At 35.8% G+C, this 22,161-nt stretch overlaps 1 protein-coding gene across 1 annotated transcript; it reads right to left on the bottom strand.

The window, feature by feature from the left end:
• Nucleotides 1-2,737: 2,737 nt before the first annotated feature.
• On the bottom strand, nt 2,738-12,214 carry LOC114189087 (oligopeptide transporter 7-like). Its single transcript, XM_028077794.2, has 7 exons — nt 12,001-12,214; nt 11,360-11,895; nt 11,179-11,276; nt 4,245-4,814; nt 3,927-4,182; nt 3,677-3,859; nt 2,738-3,597 (listed from the first exon to the last, which is right to left on the bottom strand). Exons 1-7 carry the CDS (start codon nt 12,035-12,037, stop codon nt 2,980-2,982), a joined length of 2,298 nt encoding a protein of 765 aa, XP_027933595.2. The 5' UTR covers nt 12,038-12,214; the 3' UTR covers nt 2,738-2,979.
• Between the last annotated feature and the right edge of the window lie 9,947 nt (nt 12,215-22,161).

A 22,161-nucleotide genomic window follows, 5' to 3' on the forward strand; every position in this document is an offset into this window, starting at 1 on the left:
ATCCTAAATTTGGGCTCCTTTTCCCCAAAATTAATGGTAGTTAAAGAAAATATGTTATAGGTGTATAAATTTAAGGTGCGATAAATGGTGTAACTGAAATGTGGCATAATATGAATTTTTATTTACAGTGATGTTTTGGTACTATGATAGGGTTCAATTATGGTTGAATTGACTGGAATACATGACTGGGAAGTATGGATTGTTCTTTAACTAAGGGTTGGCATAATCAATAGAGTGGATATGAGTGAGAGAATGGGTGTGTTAATAATGCATCAGAAGTGTAGGTTTCAGAATTGTTGAATAGGATGTAAGAAACTTGGGAATGGTGCATTGTGTTATTAATGTTTGAATGTGTAGCATAAGCTTTGTTGTGCCTAAAAATTAGTAACGCCTGGCGGTAAGGTCTGAACCACCAAGCGATAGCTACTAAACCAAGGAGTTTTGGGTCGCTTGCGATGAGCACGGTTCTGCCAGACGACAGATGGAAGAGTAGTGAGCACTGCAACATGTGGCGCCTAGTGACAGGGAAGGTTCCGCCAGGCAATAGTTTCAATTCTAGAGACCTCTAGAGCGTATGGCGTTTGGCGGCTTGTGGCTTTTGCCAAGCGGTCTGCAACTGGTTTCCGCCTGGCGCTGCTTGAGTGTGGATGTTCGTGGTCTTCGGAGCTTTGGGTGATACCTTAAGGTGGACTTTGCTAGAGCATTCCTTGAGTCGTGGTTCGAAATGGTATCCCTTGAGTTGTGACTCGGGATGGAGGCTAAACATGTGACATTCCTTGAGTTGTGGCTCAAAATGACATCTCTTGAGTTCTGGCTCGGGATGGTGGATAAACACGAGCATTCATTGAGTTGTGGCTCAGATTGGCGAGTGTTACCGGTGTGAGTGCACGAGTTGTGGCTCGTATAAAGGGTGTCCACTTGATTGAACAATCATAGGTTGTGGCTAGTGATGTGCTAATCTTGTGTCGAGAGTACGAACTATGGTTCGTATTGGAAACTTCACCTGGCGTTATGGAGTGTGGTCCGTAGCATGTTTTCCCGCACATGTTCTATAAGTTGTGACTTGTAGGTGGTGGCCGCAAAGAGGATCTTGAGGTTATCATCTAAAATATATAGAACGAGGATAAACATGGTGGTAACCATGATTTGTGGAATCAGAGGACAGGGTTTCTCTGATGTTTGTGTGTATAAGTTGAATTGTGATGTTTATATATATATATATCACTAGTGCAGTAAGGACTTTTGGCCCCGGTTGTTTTTTATATTCTGCCCTGGTTCTAGAACCGAGGCATATTGGGGAGAGGCAAAAAAGGGTGGTTTTTGGCCTCAGGTGTCAACCGAAGCCATATGGGGTACTTTTCTACCTCGGTTCTCTGAGGACCCGAAGCCATAGGGGTACTTTGCTCGCACCACCATTAGCACTGTTGCGCTCATCCTCGCCATTGAGATCGTCAGCAAACGTTGTCACGACCAGACCTTCACCAGCATTGAACGACCAACCCACCGCGACGCTCAGACCCATGCTACCATTGCACGGTCTGAATGCGACAACGACAAACCACCATGAACCAATAGAGCCAAGAGATCTAGAGATCCAGCACCTGCACCGCCGTTCAAAGCAGAACTTCAAGCCACTGTTGCGGGCAACCCTACCACTGTGTCGCCATCACCACCGCAAACAAAGGAAGAGATTGATCACCAAATCACGCCTTTGCCGTGAGCCGCGAGCACGCCTCCTTCGCCAATGACGAACCAAACACCACCGCACGAGAAAACAAACACGAGAATGCCTCCACCACGTGCAAAGTGTTCGCTCAAGGACGAAGGTGAACAGTGCGAAGTCGCGAATTTGGGAACCTAAATAGGGCATATGGCCTCGGTTCAGTTAATAACCGAGGCCTAAAGTCCCTTTATGGCCTCGGTCAATAAAGACCTGAAGCCAAATGTGAAGGCGCTGGTGTCATTTTTGAAATTAGGGTTACTGGCTGACTTATAGGCCTCGATTCTTTTTTAACTGAGGACAAAAACCTCTTCATATTGCCTCGGTTCAAAAACACCTGAAGCCAAAAGTGCTGACGCTGATGGCATTTTTGAAATTTCGATTACTGGGCTGCCTTATAGGCTTCGATTCTTTTGCAACCGAGGTCTAAAACCTCTTATTGCACCAGTTTTGCACACACCCAAGGTAATATAGTTGGACAAAATTGCAGAAATGTCACCGCCTCCTTATAAGCTTCGGTTCCACTATAACCGAGGCCTATAAGACGAAGTAAAATGTCAAATCTGCACTAATATATATATATATATATATGTATATATATGTATATACACATATATATATATATATATACATATATATATATATATATATATATATATATATATATATATATATATATATATATATATATATATATATACATATATATATATGTATATATAAATATACATATATATATATATATGTATATTTATATATATATATATATATGTATGTACATATGTATATTTATACATACATATACATATATATATATATATATATATATGTGTATTAGTTCACTTTATTTATTTGTGTTAATGTGTTATACAAAGCAAATGATGTTACGGGTAGATGAAATGAAAAAAATTATGTAGGTTGATGTAATTAAATTAGATATTCTCAATAAAAGAAATTTCAACAACATTAACTGCGTGTATCGAATGCAAATCTAAAAACTTTGGGCTAACATGAAAATAAAAAGTAAAAATCAACCAAATTAATTCCAATCGGTGTCAACTTAACTAATTGGTTGACAATGGAAAACAATTTTGAGTCATGTTTATGTTTGAATATTTACACTTGTGCCGAAAGGATATAATGAAATTACATAGAATTGGAAGGAGGAGAATTGAAGTGAAGCAAATAAAAACGTGACGTGTGACGTAATAAGAGGGTTGAACCTAAAAAGTTTTTACAAGAGATTGTTTAACCCTAATCTAGAAGAATGAGGAAGTGAAAAGGGGGCAGCCTTGAAGGTGGACTCCTTTGGCCGTGGGGCAGTGAGCCAAGGGACAAGCATCAAGGTCATTTCCCCACCAACTCAAGCTAATGTCCTCCAACCCCAAACAAAGATACAAAAGCACTGCCATGAAGGCAAGCCCTGCATCAAGTGCCCCAGAGAGCACATAGTTGTGACGCTTCCACCACTCTGGCTTGTACCTGAACACAACAAAACCAGAAAAAAACCCCACAATGATCCAACTTGTATAGTTCACTGCAGTCGCGGGAGGCATCATTCCAGTGGCACCGATCAGCACCGGCATATTTATCAGTCTTATCCACTCTTGCTGTGGGAAGCTCCTCGCTGCCATCCACACCACTACAGGAGCCACTGCTCCTCCCAGGAAGAACCAGTTTACCTTCTCGTAGCTTCCCAGGTCCCCGAAAATTCTTCTTGGCCCTATCAAACCCCAAATAACCGATGCGTCGTAGAACACTGTGTCACTTGGACACGTCCACACAGAGGATGAGTCTTTGCATATGTCTGGGATTGTCTCCATTAACCACCACGCAGTCAACAAATACACCAAACTTGCGATCATCGTTCCCACAATCTAATCAATCAATCAATCAACACCAAACTTGTACAATTACTTCACATGCTTTTGTCTTAACATATCTAAAACACCTAACCTGTGCCATGAACATGGTTCTGGGAGGAATTTTCATGTAGTGACCGAGCTTGAAGTCTTGCAAGAAAGTGATGGCCTGCGTCATGCTAATGTAACCATACACCTTGAAGCACATGTTTGCCACTGGATATCCCGGGTACACATACCCTATGATGTATTCCGTTATTATGTTCAAGCCCGGGCTCTGTACAAATATCAGTCTCATGATTAAAATTATTGCACCCAGAAACACAATATCTGAATGTATTTACCTGATTTGTGATTGCAGTAATAATACCAATGGGGAGAGTGAAGAATATGGCAACGGCACATGCTAGCAGAACACCCCACCAGGGCAACTGTAGCTGCGCCTTGTAATACTCGCAAGTGAAGACGGTTGCTGCAATGGTCGCTGCCAGTATGCACACGAACCACCACTCTGGAACTTGTTTGTACCTCCTCATAAGCTTCGTGTGAATGTCCACACTCTTTTCCTTAAAACTCCATTTGCTTTGCTCCCATATTTCTCTGCGTGCAACAATCTCATCAATTGCATACTTAAACATGGTTCATCACATTCCTACACATACCTTCCGTGAAAGAGAGCTACATGCATAATGGTAGCAGTGAGTGCAGCAAATCCAACTCCATAGGTCATGGCAAAGAAGGTGCTCAGGTAGAGTCTACCTTGTCGCTCATACGCTTCAAGATCAAGGTGGAAATTCGAGTCTATTATGGCTGTGATGTTATAAACCTGACCTTGCTCGGTGAAGAGTTTGTTGGAGAAAATGGGGAACGTTTTTGCATGGTACACATTCAACCAATAGCAGAGTGGATTCAGAACGTACATCACAAACACGAATCCCACGGCAACGTTGGCGGTCGCAAACCATGGGCTCGCCAGTGGGCTTCCGAGGTAAGAGGAAATGGTCGACCAGTCCAGCCCAACTGCTCCTATACCAAGCCCGTACAGGCCCGACCCGAGCTGATGGGCCAGAATGTTGTTGGGAAACAACCAGCATACCCAAGAGAGAGAGACCAGCATTTGGAAGATGTATCCAGGGAAGATGTAGTAGGCGAAGCTGCACAAAAACGCCACTACAAAGAACTGCGACCGCGTTAACCCTCCCTTCTCTCTTTCATCCTTCTCGTGCAGTGCCCTGGATCAGTGTAATTCAAGACATCATTTTCAATCGTTTTAACTCTAAAAAATGCAAAAACAACTCATGAATTTTGTTGTCTTGCATCTCAAAAGTTACTCACCTCACAATCCATAAGTCACTCAAGAAGGATAAATTAATTTCGACACCCTTATCCATATTTTTTTGTTATTTACCAATTTCAAAAGCTTCTTAACCTTGTAGTGTCCAACACATCTTTAGAACTGTTTGATCTTATGGAACTTGCCTCCACTACTTTTATAAGACTTTATTTAATATCCTTAACTCGCGATTAGAGCTTCAATACAACTGAATGTCTATCTTCTTTGTGTCGAACACTTACAGTAATCTCATCTATCTCTTGTTATCTTTTGTACATAAAAAGAATCTTCTTGGAATTTAGTCCAATACTTTGTTTTATTGTTTAGATTCATAAATTTGATTTGATAAAACTAATACACTAAGTAAATTTGTTAAACAACAAAAACATGGTACTATTTGTTGTCACCAAAATCATGGATGTAAATATATAGACTATCGTCTCATCTAATCATGCATAATACTTGGGTACCTTAAGAACCTTGCTGAGGTTGAATTCCTCGAGGATCTAACACCTTAAAAGCAATTTGTAGGAAAATTGAATTATTTGTCTCTCACAAGACCTTATATAGTTAGTTAATATTCTAGTCCAATTCATGCAACAATACAGTGAGGATCATTGGGAGATCCGAGAGTCCTGACATATTTGAAGAAGAGCCTATAACAAGAGGCTAGGTTTTATGTTAATAGTGATCTAAGTCTAAAGGAGTGGTATCGATAGTACTTTGAGGTTGTGAAAGGAATAGTTGATGGGATAGAGAAAATTATGGAGATAGTAATAGTTGGAAGTAGTATGTTATGTAGTTGTGAGTGGTGTGTTAGATATTGTCTTACTTGTTGTCATTCATAAAATGGTAGAGTACATGGGTATTTATAGACATCATCACACTTACATGATTATTGTAAAACATTCTAACTAGAACTTTTATGTAAAATGTTCTAGATTTTTACCTATGTAGAAGGTTCTTGATTCTTTTTCTCCTATCTTAGTCTTTTTCTACATTGTTCTAGAATTTTAATTTCATTTCAATACTTTCTTACCTTAGGATTTTCTAGATTCTTCTAGAATTTGTATTACACTTTAATACTCCTCCTTGATCCAAATTCGATAACTCTAAGCATAGCACACAGTAGTTCAAACCTTAGTCTTGGTAACGCCTTCGTCAAAGTATCTAAAATTTGGTCTTCTTTTGTGCAATACCAAGTCAAATCTTGATATTTGTCTTTACTTCTCTGATGAAATGATATTTAATTGCTATGTGTTTTGTTCTACTAAGATGCTTTGGGTTCTTCGTCATTGCAATAGTTGATTTATTCTCACAGTTGATTGTAGTAGGTCCACTTTGTTTTTTCCCATATCTTTGAATATCTTCTAAAGTCATATAGCTTGACTTGTTGCTTCAACAACAACCACATTTTTTAGCAGCAGTAGCAACAGAAGTCATGGTTGCTTTCTTTGTTGATGCCCAAGAGAATATTCTCGATCTAAGCGAGAAAGCATAACTGAAGTGCTCTTCATGTCATCTATTGACCTTGCCCAATCACTATTAGTGTAGTCGATCATCCTTGAGTTAGTCATGGTTTTGTATCATATTCCAAACTCCTTTGCTCCTTGTAGATATCTTAAAATTATTTTTCCTATTCTATAATGAATCTAACTTGGTTTTTGCATGAATCTTGATAAAAAGGCTCTTAGCATACAAAATTTTTGGTCATGTGGTTGTAAGATATAAGAGACTTCCAATCAAACTCCTATAGTGTGACACATCTACTTCTTATGCTCCATCATCTTTTTGTAGGTTCTCGTTTACCACTAATGGAGTAGCGACAAGTTTACAATAATACATCTTGAACTTATTCAATAGATCTTCGATATATTTCTTTTGAGAGATAAATATACCTTTTTTTTGTTGTTTCACCTCTATACCGAGGAAATAGTTCATCTAGCCAAGGTCGGTCATCTCAAATGTCTTCATCATGTCTTCTTTAAATATTTCATCATTTCCATATTATTTCCTATATTGATAAGATCATCGACATATACGAAGACAATGAGATGATACTGACCTTATGCCTTAATATATAGTGTTGGATCACTCTTGCTCCACCTAAATCCTTGATCGATAAAGTATTGATCAATCTTGCTATATCATGCTCGAGGAACTTGCATCACGCTGTCTAAAGCTTTTTTAGTCTTAGTATTTTGCCTTCATTGCCTTTATTGATGAAGCCTTGTGGTTGTTCAAGATAAATCTCTTCTTGGAGCACTTCATTTAGAAAGCATGATTTGACATCTAGTTGATAGATGTTCCATCCTTTTTATACTACAAGGGCTATTAGAGCTCTTATTGTATCTTATCGTGTGACTGGAGAAAATGTCTCATTATAGTCAATTCCTGTTGTTGTGAGTAGCTTTTGCGACCAATCTGGCCTTGTGCTTTTGTATAGTTCCATCAGTATTAAGCTTTGTTTTATATACGCATTTCACTCCAATGATGTCTTTTCCTTAAGGACAATTTACGAGCTCCCAAGTTTTATTCTTCTTAATCATTTTAACCTCTTCTTCCATAACCTTGACCCATACTTCTTACTTTGATGCTTCTTCATAGCATTTAGGCTCAATCATATCCATATTGCAAGTTTGGTATATGTCTACCAAAGATCTTACTCGTCTTGGAGTGGACTCCGGTGAAGAATCTTCTAGTTATTGTTGTTGTGGAGGTGGGAAAAGTGTACCTAAAGTGTTGCTTTTAACAATTTTTTCTTCTTCCCAATTCCAAGAAGCATTTTCATCAAATGCAACATCTCGTCTAGTAATGAGCCTTTTTGTTGTTAAGTTGTAAACTCTATAGCCTTTTGATTGTGTGCTATATCTCAAGAATATTCCACGTATAGTCTTGTCTTCAAGTTTGTGCCACCTATGATCAGGAACATGTATAAATACACATAGGTGTTTGTTTGATGGCTTTCTTCCACTTCGAGATTCAATAAGAGTCTTGTCTTGGACTACTTTAATTGGACATCTATTTATAATGTAAATTGAGGATTAGACTGCTTCAGCCTAAAAGTTGTTAGGCATACTTTTCTCTCTTAACATTGATCTTGCCTTCTCCATGACTGTGTGATTCTTTCTTTCTGACACACCATTTTGTTGTGGAGTATATGTGACTATAAGTTTTCTCTCTATGCCTTCATCTTCACATAATTTGTCAAACTCGCAAGATGTGTACTCCTTTCCATGATAACTTCTAAGTACTTTTATTTGTTCTTCACTTTTCTTCTCGACAAGGGCCTTGAATTTCTTGAATATTCCAAAGACTTCTAACTTTGCCATTAAGAAATAGACCTATGTCATTCTAGAGAAGTCATCGATGAATATGATGAAATACCTATTGTTGTGATGTGAAGGCGTCCTCATTGGTCTGCAAACATCAATATGAATTAACTATAGTATGTCTTTTGCTCTTCATGCTTTGTCCGTCAAGAATGGTAATTGATGTTGTTTACCGAGGAGACATCCTTTGCATGATTCACTATTCTCCTTCAAGCATGGAAGATCTCTCATCATGTTTTTTTTTATATAGAATCTTTAAGGCATGTGTGTTGAAGTGGCCAAATCTCATATGCCAAAACCATGAGTCATCAACTTCTGCCTTCATCGTAATATTAGTTCAAGGTTTGAACCTTATGGGAAAGCTTTTACTTCTCTTCTCCATTTTTACTTGGCCAATTTCTATCCTTCTATTGCCATAAATTTTGCATGTATCTTTCTCAAAGTGAAGAGAATATCCATTCTCCAACATATGGCCAATATTTAAAAGATTATCTTTAAGATTGGTTGATGAATTTTGTACCCTTCTTTGTGTCCACCATGACAGTTCCTTTGCCTAGAGACTCCACTATAGTGTCATTTCCCAACTAAACTTTGACATTGAATGATTTATCAATGTCTTTGAAGATGCTTTGCCCTTTGGTCATGTGATTATTGCATCCACTATCCAAGTACCAACTTCCTCCTCTACTAGGAGATTCTTGATTGGCTTAGAATAAGTGTTGCTCTTAATTATATGCTTCGGCAAAGTTTGCTTGATACTTATTTTTATTACAACAATACTTCTCTATGTGGCCAAATTTCTTGTAGTACTGAAATTAAGGATTTCCATAATGCTAACAATCTTTTTCTAAGTGACTAGTCTTTTTACAGATGTCACATGGAGGATATTTTCCTTGACGGGTCAGAGGGAAGCTTCTAGAATTTTCTTTATATCTAGAAATTTCTCTTCTACTTTTATTTCCTTCATATTCTTTATTCTGATACCGTACTTTTAGTTTTGATTGAAAGGCATTTCCGATCGAGTCTTCTTCATGCCTTTTCAATCGTTATTCATAAGCTTCAAGAGAGCCCATTAGTTGTGTTACTGACAATGTAGTCAAATATTTTGTTTATTCAATTGCGATTGCATAATATTTTTGGGGAATAGAAATTAAAATATTCTCAACGATTTTTTTGTCAAGAATATTTTCCCCATAGGTTGTCATCTGACTAATTATTTCCTTTATTCTAGAATAGTAGTCTTTAATGGTCTAAAATTCTTTCATTCTTGTTAATTCAAACTCTCGTCTTAGAGAATGAAGTTTAACATTGCATACTTCATCACTTCCTTCAAACTCCTCTTGTATTGTGTGTCAAGCTTGCTTTGCACTTGTGGCACCTATTATTCTTGGAAAGATTGTGTCATCAACTGCTTGTTGAAGAGCAACTAAAGCCATTGAATCTTTTACTTGTTTTCCTTCAACTCCTTCTTCTAAGTTGTAGTAAGAGTAGATGTGTCTTTTGAAATAGTGAATCCTTATTCTATAATGTCCTATAAGTCTTGGGAGCGAAAGAATGTCTTCATTTTGATACTCTAAAAATCATAATTTTCTCCTATGAAAATAGGTACTGGAATTAATGATGTTTGATTGGTAGTATTCATGGGTTGAGAAAATATTTTGGAAGTAGTGCAGAAGTTATAGTTTCTTTTAAGTAGTTGAAAAAATTATCTACGCCCAGTAGATGACTGAACGAAGCTCTGGTACCACTAATACTACTTTGAGGTTGTGAAAGAAATAGTTGATGGGATAGGGAAAATTAGGGAGATAGTAGAATGTGGAAGTAGTAGTTGGAAGTAGAATGTTATGTAGTTGTGAGTGGTGTGTTAGATGTTGTCTTACTTGTTGTCATTCGTAAAATGGTAAAGTACATGGGTATTTATAGACCTCATCTCACTTACATGGTTATTCTAAAACATTCTAACTAGAACTTATGTAGAATGTTCTAGATTTTTACTTATGTAGAATGTTCTTGATTTCTCTCTCCTATCTTAGGCTTTTCTACATTGTTCTACAACTTTCATTACATTTCAATATTTTTATCTTAAGATTTCCTAGATTCTTATAAAATTTGCATTACAATTTAATAGGTATGATTCATATTTGGCTAGTTGTCCACGTACACGACGTTTATTGACAAAATGGTTTGTTAATCGGTGGTTCTCCTTTTGCCGTGGAAGACCAAGAAATAAGAAACAATGTCTAAATCTAATAGTAATGTGGGTTTCCGGACTTAAATGTCCAATCCATCTCACACTATTTTTATATCAAACCTCAAGTCAACCTGCAGGCCTCGTAACTCATTATCATCCCTATCTAGATCATACGCAAAGGCTAACTAAAAAAAAAAAAAAAATCCAAGGTAGCAACAATAAACAAGTTAAAATGGCTTAAAAGGACTTGAGTGAATATTCCAAGAATACGAAGTTTCTTTGGAAATCAATGTTATACATTGGTCAAAATCCAGTTTTTCAAGAAATAACAAAACATATGAAAATGAAGTATCATGTTATTCAGGGTGCAATAAGCAAAGAAATTATTCATCTAATATCTGCCTAGTGATATTCACGAAAAACTATTTTTACACAAACACATGAAAAATAAAAATCGAACTACTCTTACGAATTCGATGTTAAAGACTTTAAGTTAACTTATTATAATTTTATTCAAACATTCTTTTAAAATTTGATAAGTAATATATATTTTTAATAATATTTTCCTTAATTTATTCTTTATTTGTTAGGTAAAAACATGTGATTAAAAATATCTTTATAGGAAAATTGTAGGATGTAATCGGTAAGTTGAAGGACATGTTATAGGATGTTTATTTTTTGGGAATTAATTTGTAAGTTGATTGGGAGTGAGGTAAATTAATAATGGTTACTTTTATCACCTAAAGAGGGAAACTTGAACTAAATTTGTTGGCCACCACATTGCCGCTGGCTCCACCAAGTATCTTCTAAATATGCCAGCCCATCCGAAACCCAGTACCTGCCATTCAATTCAATGAAATTTATATTACTACATAATAATGAGATTAATTAATCCATTAATTAATTAATTAATTAACGAACCTGTGTGGTGATGACTACAAGGAGGGAAACAAAAAAGGAGATGTGTTGGCGGTAAAAGATTTTGACAGCGGTCACTACGTGAATGGCGTACACATTGCCGGCACCAGAGTTAGCAAATATCGTTATTAGAACATGCTCCTTCACGTTGAACGGCCCTGGGTTCAACCTAAACTCCCACCGTGTCCCGCTCAAGAACACGCGTTTCGTTATTGTCGCCGCCATCAGCTGCCCCAGCGGCACCACTGCGATCTGCGCAGAGATGGCGGTGATGGCCAGGGGCTCCCTGCGGTACCAGAAAAACTGGTTCAGAAAGGACAACACAACGCAGGAGAGGCTTCCCAGCACCCACATTCGAAACGTCAGAATCGGAAGAGAAGGATCGTCGGTCGTTGCCACCGTCATAGCCACTTGCTTTATCGGCGAGTTCTCTTCTTCTTCGTCTTCTTCTTCTTCTTCTTCTTCTTTTTCGCCTTCACCATTCCTATTCTTGTTCCTATTCCTAATAATGTTCCTGTTGCTACCACCTTCATCTTCCACTTTGTGAGATACAACACATTGAACACACCATGTCAAGTGAAAAGGTTGTTAAGCATGTAAGATAAGAAAGAACGCATATGAGAGAGGGAGAGAGAGAGGCTTACGAAGAGGGGATGTCATCTCGTGGGAGGATTGCTCCATGTTGATTCACTCTCAAAATCTGTGTTGTGCTATCTTCAAATTCTTCAAATTCTTCAAATAACAAAGAAAAGGGAGAAGAGAAGGTTGCAGAGAGGTAGGTGAAGGTGATGCGTTACAGTGCTCCCCAAAATAGTTTTACTTTTTTTGAAATTTCCAAAATAATCATTTACGATTTTACACCACTCTTTACCCATTTCGATTACGTCGATATTTACATCTGCAAGGCCTAAATCCACACCTGCTTCTACCACAACACTTATTTCTAAAATACAAATGCAATAAAACATTTTATTTATTCATGACAGCAACCTGCTCTAAAACTTCAAAATTAAACTAAACACTCCTTTAACAAAATTTAACATGAATATTTAATTTATACATTTTAGAATACAAGAGAGAGAGATACATTCAATTTGAATATGTGTAGAGTATATAGGGTTATACATTTATAAAGAAGAAAATACAAACAATCTAATCGAGACTATACACACTACATCTAATGCTCTTTCTCATGCACAACTTAAATGTTACAAATATAATCAAATATAGTCTTTGTGATGTGTTAGTAAAACCATATGCTAGTTGATCATTAGAATTAATAAAATTCTGTCTTGCTTTTCTATATACAATCTTTTTCTCAAATAAAATAACAACAATTTCAATACTTTTAAGTCCTTTTATGAAAGATGGGATTTGAGCTTATATAAGACAACTTGATTGTCATATATATGTTTCATATGATTGGTCTCTCCAAAATGCAAGTTTAAGCCAAATAAACTCACAAGAAGTTGAGATCATAGTTTTATAATATGCTTTTGCACTAGATATGACTATAACATTTTATTTCTTGCTATTCTAAGAGGTCAAATTATAACCAATGAAGACATATCCGAAAGTGGATCTCTAAAAAAAAAAGGAACATGTCCAATCAACATCTAAATAACACACAATTTTAGTGTGATTAATGTGCCCATATAAAAAATATTTTTCAGGAGAACCTTTAATGTAATTCAATATATGAATGACAACATTCTAATTATATGCATATGAAGAATTGTGAAATTGACTCACCACAATAACTACCAAGAAAATGTTAGGGTAATACTTGTAAGATAGTTCAAATTTCCAATTACACTTCGATACTTCTCAAGATCTAAGAGTGACTTCACTTGATTAGGTAGGAGTTTGACATTGGAATCCATGGGTATATCAACAGACTTTGAATTCATTCACCTAAATACCTTGCAAATATACAATGCGCATTTTCTTTGAGAAATAACAATTTTATTGTTGGATTGTGCTACCTCAATCCCCAACTTATATGATTCCAAATAGAATAGATGGCAAATATTTAGGGATTGGAATTAATTAAGAACAAAAAATTGGAATTAAAAACAAAATTGATAAAACTTGGGTTAAGAGGAGGCACCACAAACCAAGGTTTGATAAGCCTCAAGGTGACCGCCATAAGAATTGGGAATTCTTGATAAGATCGCAAGATGTAAGGAAAACCCTAACAGAACCTCATAGTTATTTTTGGTAAAATTAGTCTACCTTATTATCAAATCCAAAAGGTTTACAAATACAGAATAAGTTGTGGGTTTTGGGTTCAAATCCTGAGTACAACCGTAATGTCAATATTTTTATTTAATACTCTAACCATGTTATACATGCAATCAACTTGGTCTCATCAAGGTGTTGGATCATCAGCTAGGCCTCCAAAAGATGAGCCACCTTGTGTTGCAATGTCTCTTTGGCTTTTGTAAGCTTCCTCTCGTCATGGGTCCACTTAAGTCTTGAATTGGGTCCTGGTCCAGTCTTGATACCACATCATGTACTTCAGTTTTGATATCCACATCACCAACAAATATCTAAGTTTTTCAAGATTTAAGGTCTTAACAAAGTTGTTGCTTTATCTAAGATGCCATGGTGATAATTGCATGTAAGTACAATGTCATCAATATATACTACTAGATAGATACAACCAACACTTGAGTGCCGATTAAATAATGAATGATCTATCTCACTACGAGTCACCCAAAATTATTGAATAACAATGTTAAAATTGTCAAACCAAGTCCTAGAAGACTGCTTGAGGTCATATAAAGATTTGTAAAGACGACATACCAATATAGAATACTCCCTTTGAGCACTAGAAATTGGAGGTTGCTCCACATAAATTTCTTCATGAAAATCACCATTAATAAAAGCTTTCTTGACATCCAAGTGATAAATAGATTAATGTTGAATGGTAGTCATGGCTATGAATAAGTGAGCAGAGGTCATCTTTTTTATGGGATAAGCTCCTCCGAGTTGTATGACTCAAGCCAAGGGAAGACTCCCCAATAGGTGGTGGTTTACGAGAGCTTGATGATGGTGGAAATATGGTGCACATATAGTGGTTTTGATGTGATAAGATGATGGCTCCTCCTCTATGATGAATGCATGATCAATGACAAAGACCCGGGCCCAACACAGCCCAAGCTAGGGGCTTCCTCTAAGATGCCTAACTACCAACACAGTACCTAATGAGCTCACCTAGTCACATATTTCTTGAAGGCCTTCATGTGTCGCACTTTACTTTAATTAATGTCTTGTAATTAGGAGTTGACTTTGTCTAAGTGTGAATTAATCTTTTAGGTCAACTTACCCTCAAACTATAAATAAGGTCTACCTTGTTTGTAAATACAAATATGATGAAATTAAGAGTTTTTCTCTACACCTTAAGTGTGTCAAATCTCACCATGGTATTATCTTAAGTGTTCAGCTCAAGTGGCGACTCCCCCTTCACTCATCTTGGTGTTAACCCCAAGTGGTGTGGCTTCTCCCATTCGCTTCGTTCTTTAGTTCGATTCGTGTTTCGACGTCACCACACTTATAGCCCATTCGTGTTTTAGTACAATCATATTGCCCCGTTTTAATTTTTGTGTTTCATATGGTTTGTAATTGTTCTTGTCCACCCCCTTGGCTATATTACATCCATTCACCGTTCACATTGCAAATAGAGGTTAGGCCAACTTTAAGGAACGATGGCTAGAGGAAACCTAGAAGAGGTGTTCTAGCCTTGGTTACCTAAGTTGAGTAGTGTGGCATATATTTGACAACATAATAATACTCAATTCAAAGGTAGTTTTTGTTGACAAAAGAAGAAGATTGATTAAAAAGATTTTGATAATGATAAAGATATTGAAGAAAATACTTGAAGATATTGAAGACAGTACATTTTATATTTAAAGTTCTTATTTTAATAGGCTTAAATTTCTCTAGTTAGTTGTACGATTGTTAGAACAACAGTCAGCTCGTAACTCCTCTGAGAAAAACTAAATTTTCAAAAAAAATCAGTGTGGTAATCGATTACCAACTTATGATAATCGATTACCAACTCAAAACTTTTATTTTTCGAAAATCCATTTAAGATAATCGATTACCACGAGTGATAATCGATTACCACTGGCAGTTATAAAATTATTTGATAAAAAACGTACAAGAGATAATTGATTGCCATTTTGGGTAATCGATTACCACTGCAAAACTTTGTTTTCGAAAACCACTAGAATAATCGATTATCTTAAGTGGTGATCGATTATCCTTGCCAGTTTCTGCTCAACTCTTCATTTCTAACTTAGCTTTCGAAAACCTCTTTAAATAGAACTCAGTTCCCAACTTCAAAAGTACCTTTTTAAGATTCAGAGTTCTTGTGTTGTGACTGCAAAGTGGTCCTCACTAAGATTCTTAAAAATAGCTTTGAAAAGCCTAGTATGAGTGAGCGATAACTTTTTCTAAGTGAGTTCTTAGAAGATTGAGTGTTTTGTTGTTGTTAGGAAAGCTAGCCATCCTCTATGTGACTCAGGGAGAGCTTTTGTTCATCTTTTGTAGTTGTTCAAGAGAGGTGTTTTCTAATTCTTTACTCTTTTATAATCTATTTGTACTCTGATTATTAGTGATTGAGTTAATCTTTTTGTATTTTTCCTGCCCCTCTTTACTTAGATTTTACTAGATAATATGAGAATTTGACTTTTTCATATTATCATAATAAAAGATAAGTAAAGGTAAAAACACTAATTTCGTTCGGATTTCAAAAGAAAACAAATTTGAAGACAAACTTGATCATTCCATAGGAGATGGTCTGTATCTGAAAGAAAAGAACTAAGTGGCTATTACCAAGTAGAGGGTCTCGATTTGACACACTATGTCTTTTTGTTTTTTTTTTACTTTTTGAAAAAACCAAATTAGACCAATCTCGTGGAAAGGGTCTATTCAAAAGATTCAGATTCGGTGATCATTACCATGTAGAGAAATCACTTTGTTTTATTATCTTCTTTTTCTGACTTTTTGAAAAACATATTAGACCAATCTTGAGGAGAGGGTCTATATCGAAAGGAAAGAAATCAATGACCAATTCTTCGTAAATGGCCTCGATGTGACAAAGGAATCAATGACCATTGCCTCGCAAAGGGTCTTGATGTAAAGAGATCGAAGACCATTGCTTCGCAGAGGGCCTCGATGTGACATCAGAAATCAATGACCATTGCCTCGTAGAGGGCCTTGATGTAAAGAGATCGATGACCATTGCCTCACAGAGGGTCTCAATGTGGCATAAGAAATCAACGACCAATGCCTCGCAGAGGGCCTTGATTCAAAGAGATCGATGACCATTACCATATAGAGGTTCCCGATCCGAAAAACCATATTCTTTTTGTACTTTGACCTTTTGAAAAAGAGATTAGACCAATCTCGAGGAGAGGGTCTATATTTAAAGGATTCAATGACCATTACCATGTAGAGGGTCTCAATGTGACAAAGAAATCAATGACCATTGCTTCGCGGAGGGCCTTGATGTAAAGGAATTGATGACCATATTGCTTCGCAGAGGGTCTCAATGTAAAGAAAGGAAATCAATAACCATTGCTTAGTAGAGGGTTTTGATGTAAACATAAGAAAATCAATAATCATTGTCTCGTAGAGGGTCTTGATGTAAACATAAGGAAATCAATGACCATTGCCTTGTAGAGGGTCTTGATATATAAAAGGAGAACCTGAATTTTGTTTTTGAAGTGTCGACAAACACTGCGTGGATGCCTAAGATTGGTGAGACTTAAACAAAAAAAATTATCATTGTTGACTTTTTTTTTGGAAATGATTTTCAATGATTTTGTGGAGTATGATGGATGACATGATGTGATGATACATAACATGTTATGATTTCTTTTTGAACCTATATGATGATGCATACATGGATGTGTGGATGCATGAGTGAAATTTTCTTTTTTTCATTTATCATTTTTCTTTTATTTTAATTTGAAAGCAAGGAAAACAAGGCTTGGAGGCTAGTGTGAAAACTGGGCTTGGGGGCCAGTGTGAAAACTAGGCTAGGGGGCTAGTGGAAAAACTAGGCTTGGGGGCCAATGTGAAAACTGGGCTTGGGGGCCAGCGTGAGAACTAAGCTTAGGAGCCAGTGGAAATTGGGCTTGGGGGCCAATGTGAAAACTGGGCTTAGGGGCCAGTGTGAAAACTAGACTTGGGGGCCAGCGTGGGAACTGGGCTTAGAGGCCAGTGTGGGAACTGGGCTTAGGGGCTAGTGTGGGAACTGGGCTTGGGAGCTAGTGTGAAAACTGGGCTTGAGGGCTAGTGTGAAAACTGGGCTTGGAGGCCATTGTGAAAACTGGGCTTGCGGGCCATTGTGAAAACTGGGCTTGGGGGCTAGTATGCAAATTGGGCTTGAGGGCCAATGTGGAAACTGGGCTTGAAGGCCAGTATGAAAATTGGGCTTGGGGGCTAGTGTGGGAACTAGGCTTGAGGGCCAGACAAAACTGGGCTTGAGGGGCCAGTGTGGAAATTGAGCTTAGGGGCCAGTGTAAAAACTGGGCTTGAGGGCCAGTATGAAAACTAAGCTTAGGGGCCGACAAAATTGTGCTTGAGGGGCCAGTGTGGAAACTGAGCTTGGGGGCTAGTGTGGAAACTAGGCTTGGATGTTGACTATCAAGAAGTTTGAGTTGACCATGTAGTTGCTTATTCATGAAGTTGATGTACTCAATGCATATATGGATGATGACTTGGTATGATGCATGAAATGCCTTATGTATGAATTTTCCTTTTGCATATTTTTGAAAACAAATTCGAATTGATCCTCGTTTCATTATTATTTTGAATTCATGGAATCATTCTACTTTGAATTTTTTTTTACTTTTCGAAATCATTTCTTTAGTCTAATTAGCTACTAATGAATCATTTTTTTAATCATTTCTTTTGAAACACTATTTGAATGACATGCATGAAATTGTCAAGGGCTTGAAAATGTTTGGATGTGGTGATAAAGATTAATTAGGGAGTTGCCCTAATTTGAATTGGTCTCGGGGCACAAAATATGTTGGCCTAATTTTAAGGGAAAGTATATGTGCTCACAAGGATAGTTCCCTAATACCTAAATATCAAGGTCACTAGAGCTATGACCCACTTCATGGCATTTCCCATGACAGTTGGTAAACAACAAGAAGTGGGAGTACCAATGAAGCAAACAAACTTTAGCTGGGGTTCTCATAATGACCACTTGGAAAGTACATCCAACGTGACACTGCTACACAATCCCCTTTAATTCTAAGCAACTCAGACCCGGGTATAGGGCCCCACTCATTTAATGAACAAAATGTGTTTATGTGAAGGGAGAATACAATGTATACCCCAACCCACACCTGACAATTATTCCAAATACCAAAATAAAGAAGAATATATACATATTCAATTATTCTATAAAAAAGAGATAAAAAGATTAAAAAAAAGGGAAGAAAAAATATGAAGAAAAACCACATCAATTTTGCACATCCAAATAAATGGCCTGACTCTATAGCATCCCTAGTGGAGTCGCCATCTATCGCAACCGAAATCGCAACGAGATGACGAACCAAAAATTAAAATTTGCAAAAAATAGAGTTAGGAGTCGCCACCATAGTTTATTTTGGAAAACTAAGGAAAAACCAAAAAAGATAAAACAAGGTCTGCGAAAAACCAGATTTTGGGTCCGGTAGTCGATTACGCATGGGGAAGGTATTAGCACCCCACAACGCCCGTCCTAAGACGATACCTTTAATTAAATGTGCAAAAGTTATGTAGTTTTTTAAAATATTTATTTTCCCCAAAAATAATAATAAATGAATTTACAAAAAAAAACATATTTTTTTGTTTTTTGGGTCCGAAGAGGATTAATCCTCGCTCCTACGTATCTCCATGTGAATGGAGAATCAGGGTTACATAGTTCTTTATGAAAAACTATTTGGAAAAATATTTGAAAAATGATTTAATTTTTTTAATAATTTTGAAACCCTTTTTGTTTAAATTTTTAGTATTATTTTAATATTGATGTCACGCGACGCAAGCGGCCGGACAGACACTGAAAATAAATTCCTTTTTTTTAGTTATGTTTAATTACTCGGATAATACCCACTTTGGTACATATGTGTCAATCTGGTACTCGCTTTTAAAAAAGTGTCAATTGCATCCCAACTTTTGTAAAAGTGTTTCAATTAGGTCCCTTTCAAATGTAGTTGACTAACGTCGTTAGTCAACGTGCCACGTGTCAATCTGTGTATTTTTTGATTTTTTTTTAATTTTTTAATTTTGTAAAAATTTTTTATAAAAAAATTATAAAAAATGCCATATGTCAGGTTCCTGTGTGTGACATGTGGCATTGTCAGTGCCATGTGGCATTGTGATGCCACGTGTCAGGTCCCTGTGTGACACGTGGCATTGTCAGTGCCACGTGGCATTGTCAGTGCCACGTGGCATTGTCAGTGCCACGTGGCATTGTCAGTGCCACGTGTCAGTGTCACTATTAGATGTCATTGTGTTGATTTCGATTTAGTCCCTATATATGTCTTTTTGTTTCAATTTAGTACCTACTTATGTGTATCTAATTCAAGTTTGTCCCAATTTTTTTAATAAGTAAAATATTTTTCTATTCCATTTTTTATAAGATTAAAACTAATAAAGTATAAATATTCTTAAAAAATTAAGTACTAATATTTATTTGTTTCTCTCAATTTCAGACCAAATTTATTACTTGTATAAATATTTTACTAATATTTTTTATTAAAAATGACTTTTTAACATATTACTTTATTAATTACTTTTTTATTAAGTACTCATGTTTTGTTAATTTTTTTTTCCAAAATAGAAAAATATTGTCTCTTACTAATTTTAAATCAAAATTTCTGTTTGTCTGAATGTTATACTAATTTTTTTCATTAAAAATGACTTTTACCACTAAATTTTAATATAAATATCAAATACTTAATTTTTGTAAAAATTTTATACTTAATTACTTTTAATTTTATAAAAAAAAATGGATTTTAATTATTAAAAAAATTAGGTCAAGATTGAATGAGATACACATAAGTAGGTACTAAATTGAAACAAAAAGGCATATATGGGGACTAAATCAAAATCAACACAATGACATCTGATAGTGACACTGACACGTGGCATTGCAATGCCATGTGGCACTAATAATGCCACGTGTCACACAAAGGACCCGACACATGGCATTTTTATTTTTATTTTTAAAAATATTTTTAAAAAAATTTAAAAATTTAAAAAAAAATTTAAAAAAATTTAAAAAAATATAAAAAGATAAAATAAAAATTCAAAAAAACCACAAACTGACACGTGGCACGTTGACTAACAGCATTAGTCAACTCTGTCTGAAAGGGACCTAATTGAAGCACTTTTTCAAAAGTTGGGATGCAATTGACACTTTTTTAAAAGCGAGTACCAGATTGACACACATGTACCAAAGTGGGTATCATCCGAGTAATTAAACCTTAAAGTTATTTAAAAGTGGATGTGAATGTCATTACGACGTGAGCAACCAGATAGATATTAAAGAGTAAACAAAGAAAACTATTTTTTATTCTTAGATTGATATATATTTTTTAGAAAAAAAAGGAACGAAAGTCTAAAATGGGTGTCATGCGACGCGAGCGGTTGAACAGACACCAAAGAAATGGGAAAAAATATTTTTTAATGATTTAAAAAATAATTGATAAAAATAAATCAAAAGAAAAAAAAGCAACTGGTAGTGACGTACCTTCAAAAATGTTCAATATCTCCTCACCTTTTCTCTTTTTTTATTCTTTGTCTCCTTTTCTAATATTTTTTTGTTTTTTTTTCAAGAGAGATAAAAATGAGATGGGTTTGTGTGGGTAGTAATGAGAGACAAAGAGAGAGTGTAGAGAATGTTTTCTTCTCTTTCTACCTCCTTTAATATATTTTTTTTTGAAAGAGAGATAAAAAAGAAGGTGTGTATGGGAGTGGTGATGGGAAAGAATTAGAGAAGTGTAGAAAATATCTTTCTTTGGTCATGACAGAGGCGTATTTATACTCACACATTGCAATATCAATGCAATCTCAGCCTTAATTGTAATGAACAATATAAGGAAGAAATCATAGCAAATCAGAGCACAAAATCAATCAAGATTAGTAATATTGATTCTAACCGTTAACAAATTAGAGCACAAAAATCAATCCTAATTAGTAATATTGATTCTAATTATACGAAGAGATATTGTTTTTAATTATTAGAATCATATCACTAATTTCTCTATCAGAACAAAGGTAGAAGATATGTTGAGTTGTTGGGCTCATGAAGAGGAGTGTGATAACAAATTAGACTTTTCCTTCTTTTTTCCTTCTTTTTTTCTTTTTTTTTCATGTCTCTTTTTTTTCTTTTTTTTTTCTAAAATTAAAGTTTGAAAATCTTTGAAGAAAATTTGGTTTAACATTTTTTTATTCTCGATTAACTAAAAAACTTTATTATTTATTATTTTTTTTATATTTTTTTTGAAAATAAATTTATTCACCCGGACAAAATTTGGTGTTGACACTTTGTTTAAGAGATTAATAACTAGATGTAGGGTCTTTTGATTTGAATTAGTATGAATATCAATGTTGATCTTCTTCCCTAAACTCTTATTTTACTTGCACTTGCATTTAAAGTAACTATGACTTTAAGTTAATCAGTAAAATTTTGAGAATTTTTTTTTTGTTTTATAAAAATCGAATTCACCCCCTCTTAATATTTGACCACTGTCTAGTCATTCCGTTGCGCGATACCAGCAATTTGTATCAAAGCT

This window comes from Vigna unguiculata, chromosome 6, assembly GCF_037176805.1.
Source record: "Vigna unguiculata cultivar grain cowpea cultivar isolate G323 ecotype 2 chromosome 6, ASM3717680v1, whole genome shotgun sequence".
Taxonomy (NCBI): domain Eukaryota; kingdom Viridiplantae; phylum Streptophyta; class Magnoliopsida; order Fabales; family Fabaceae; genus Vigna; species Vigna unguiculata.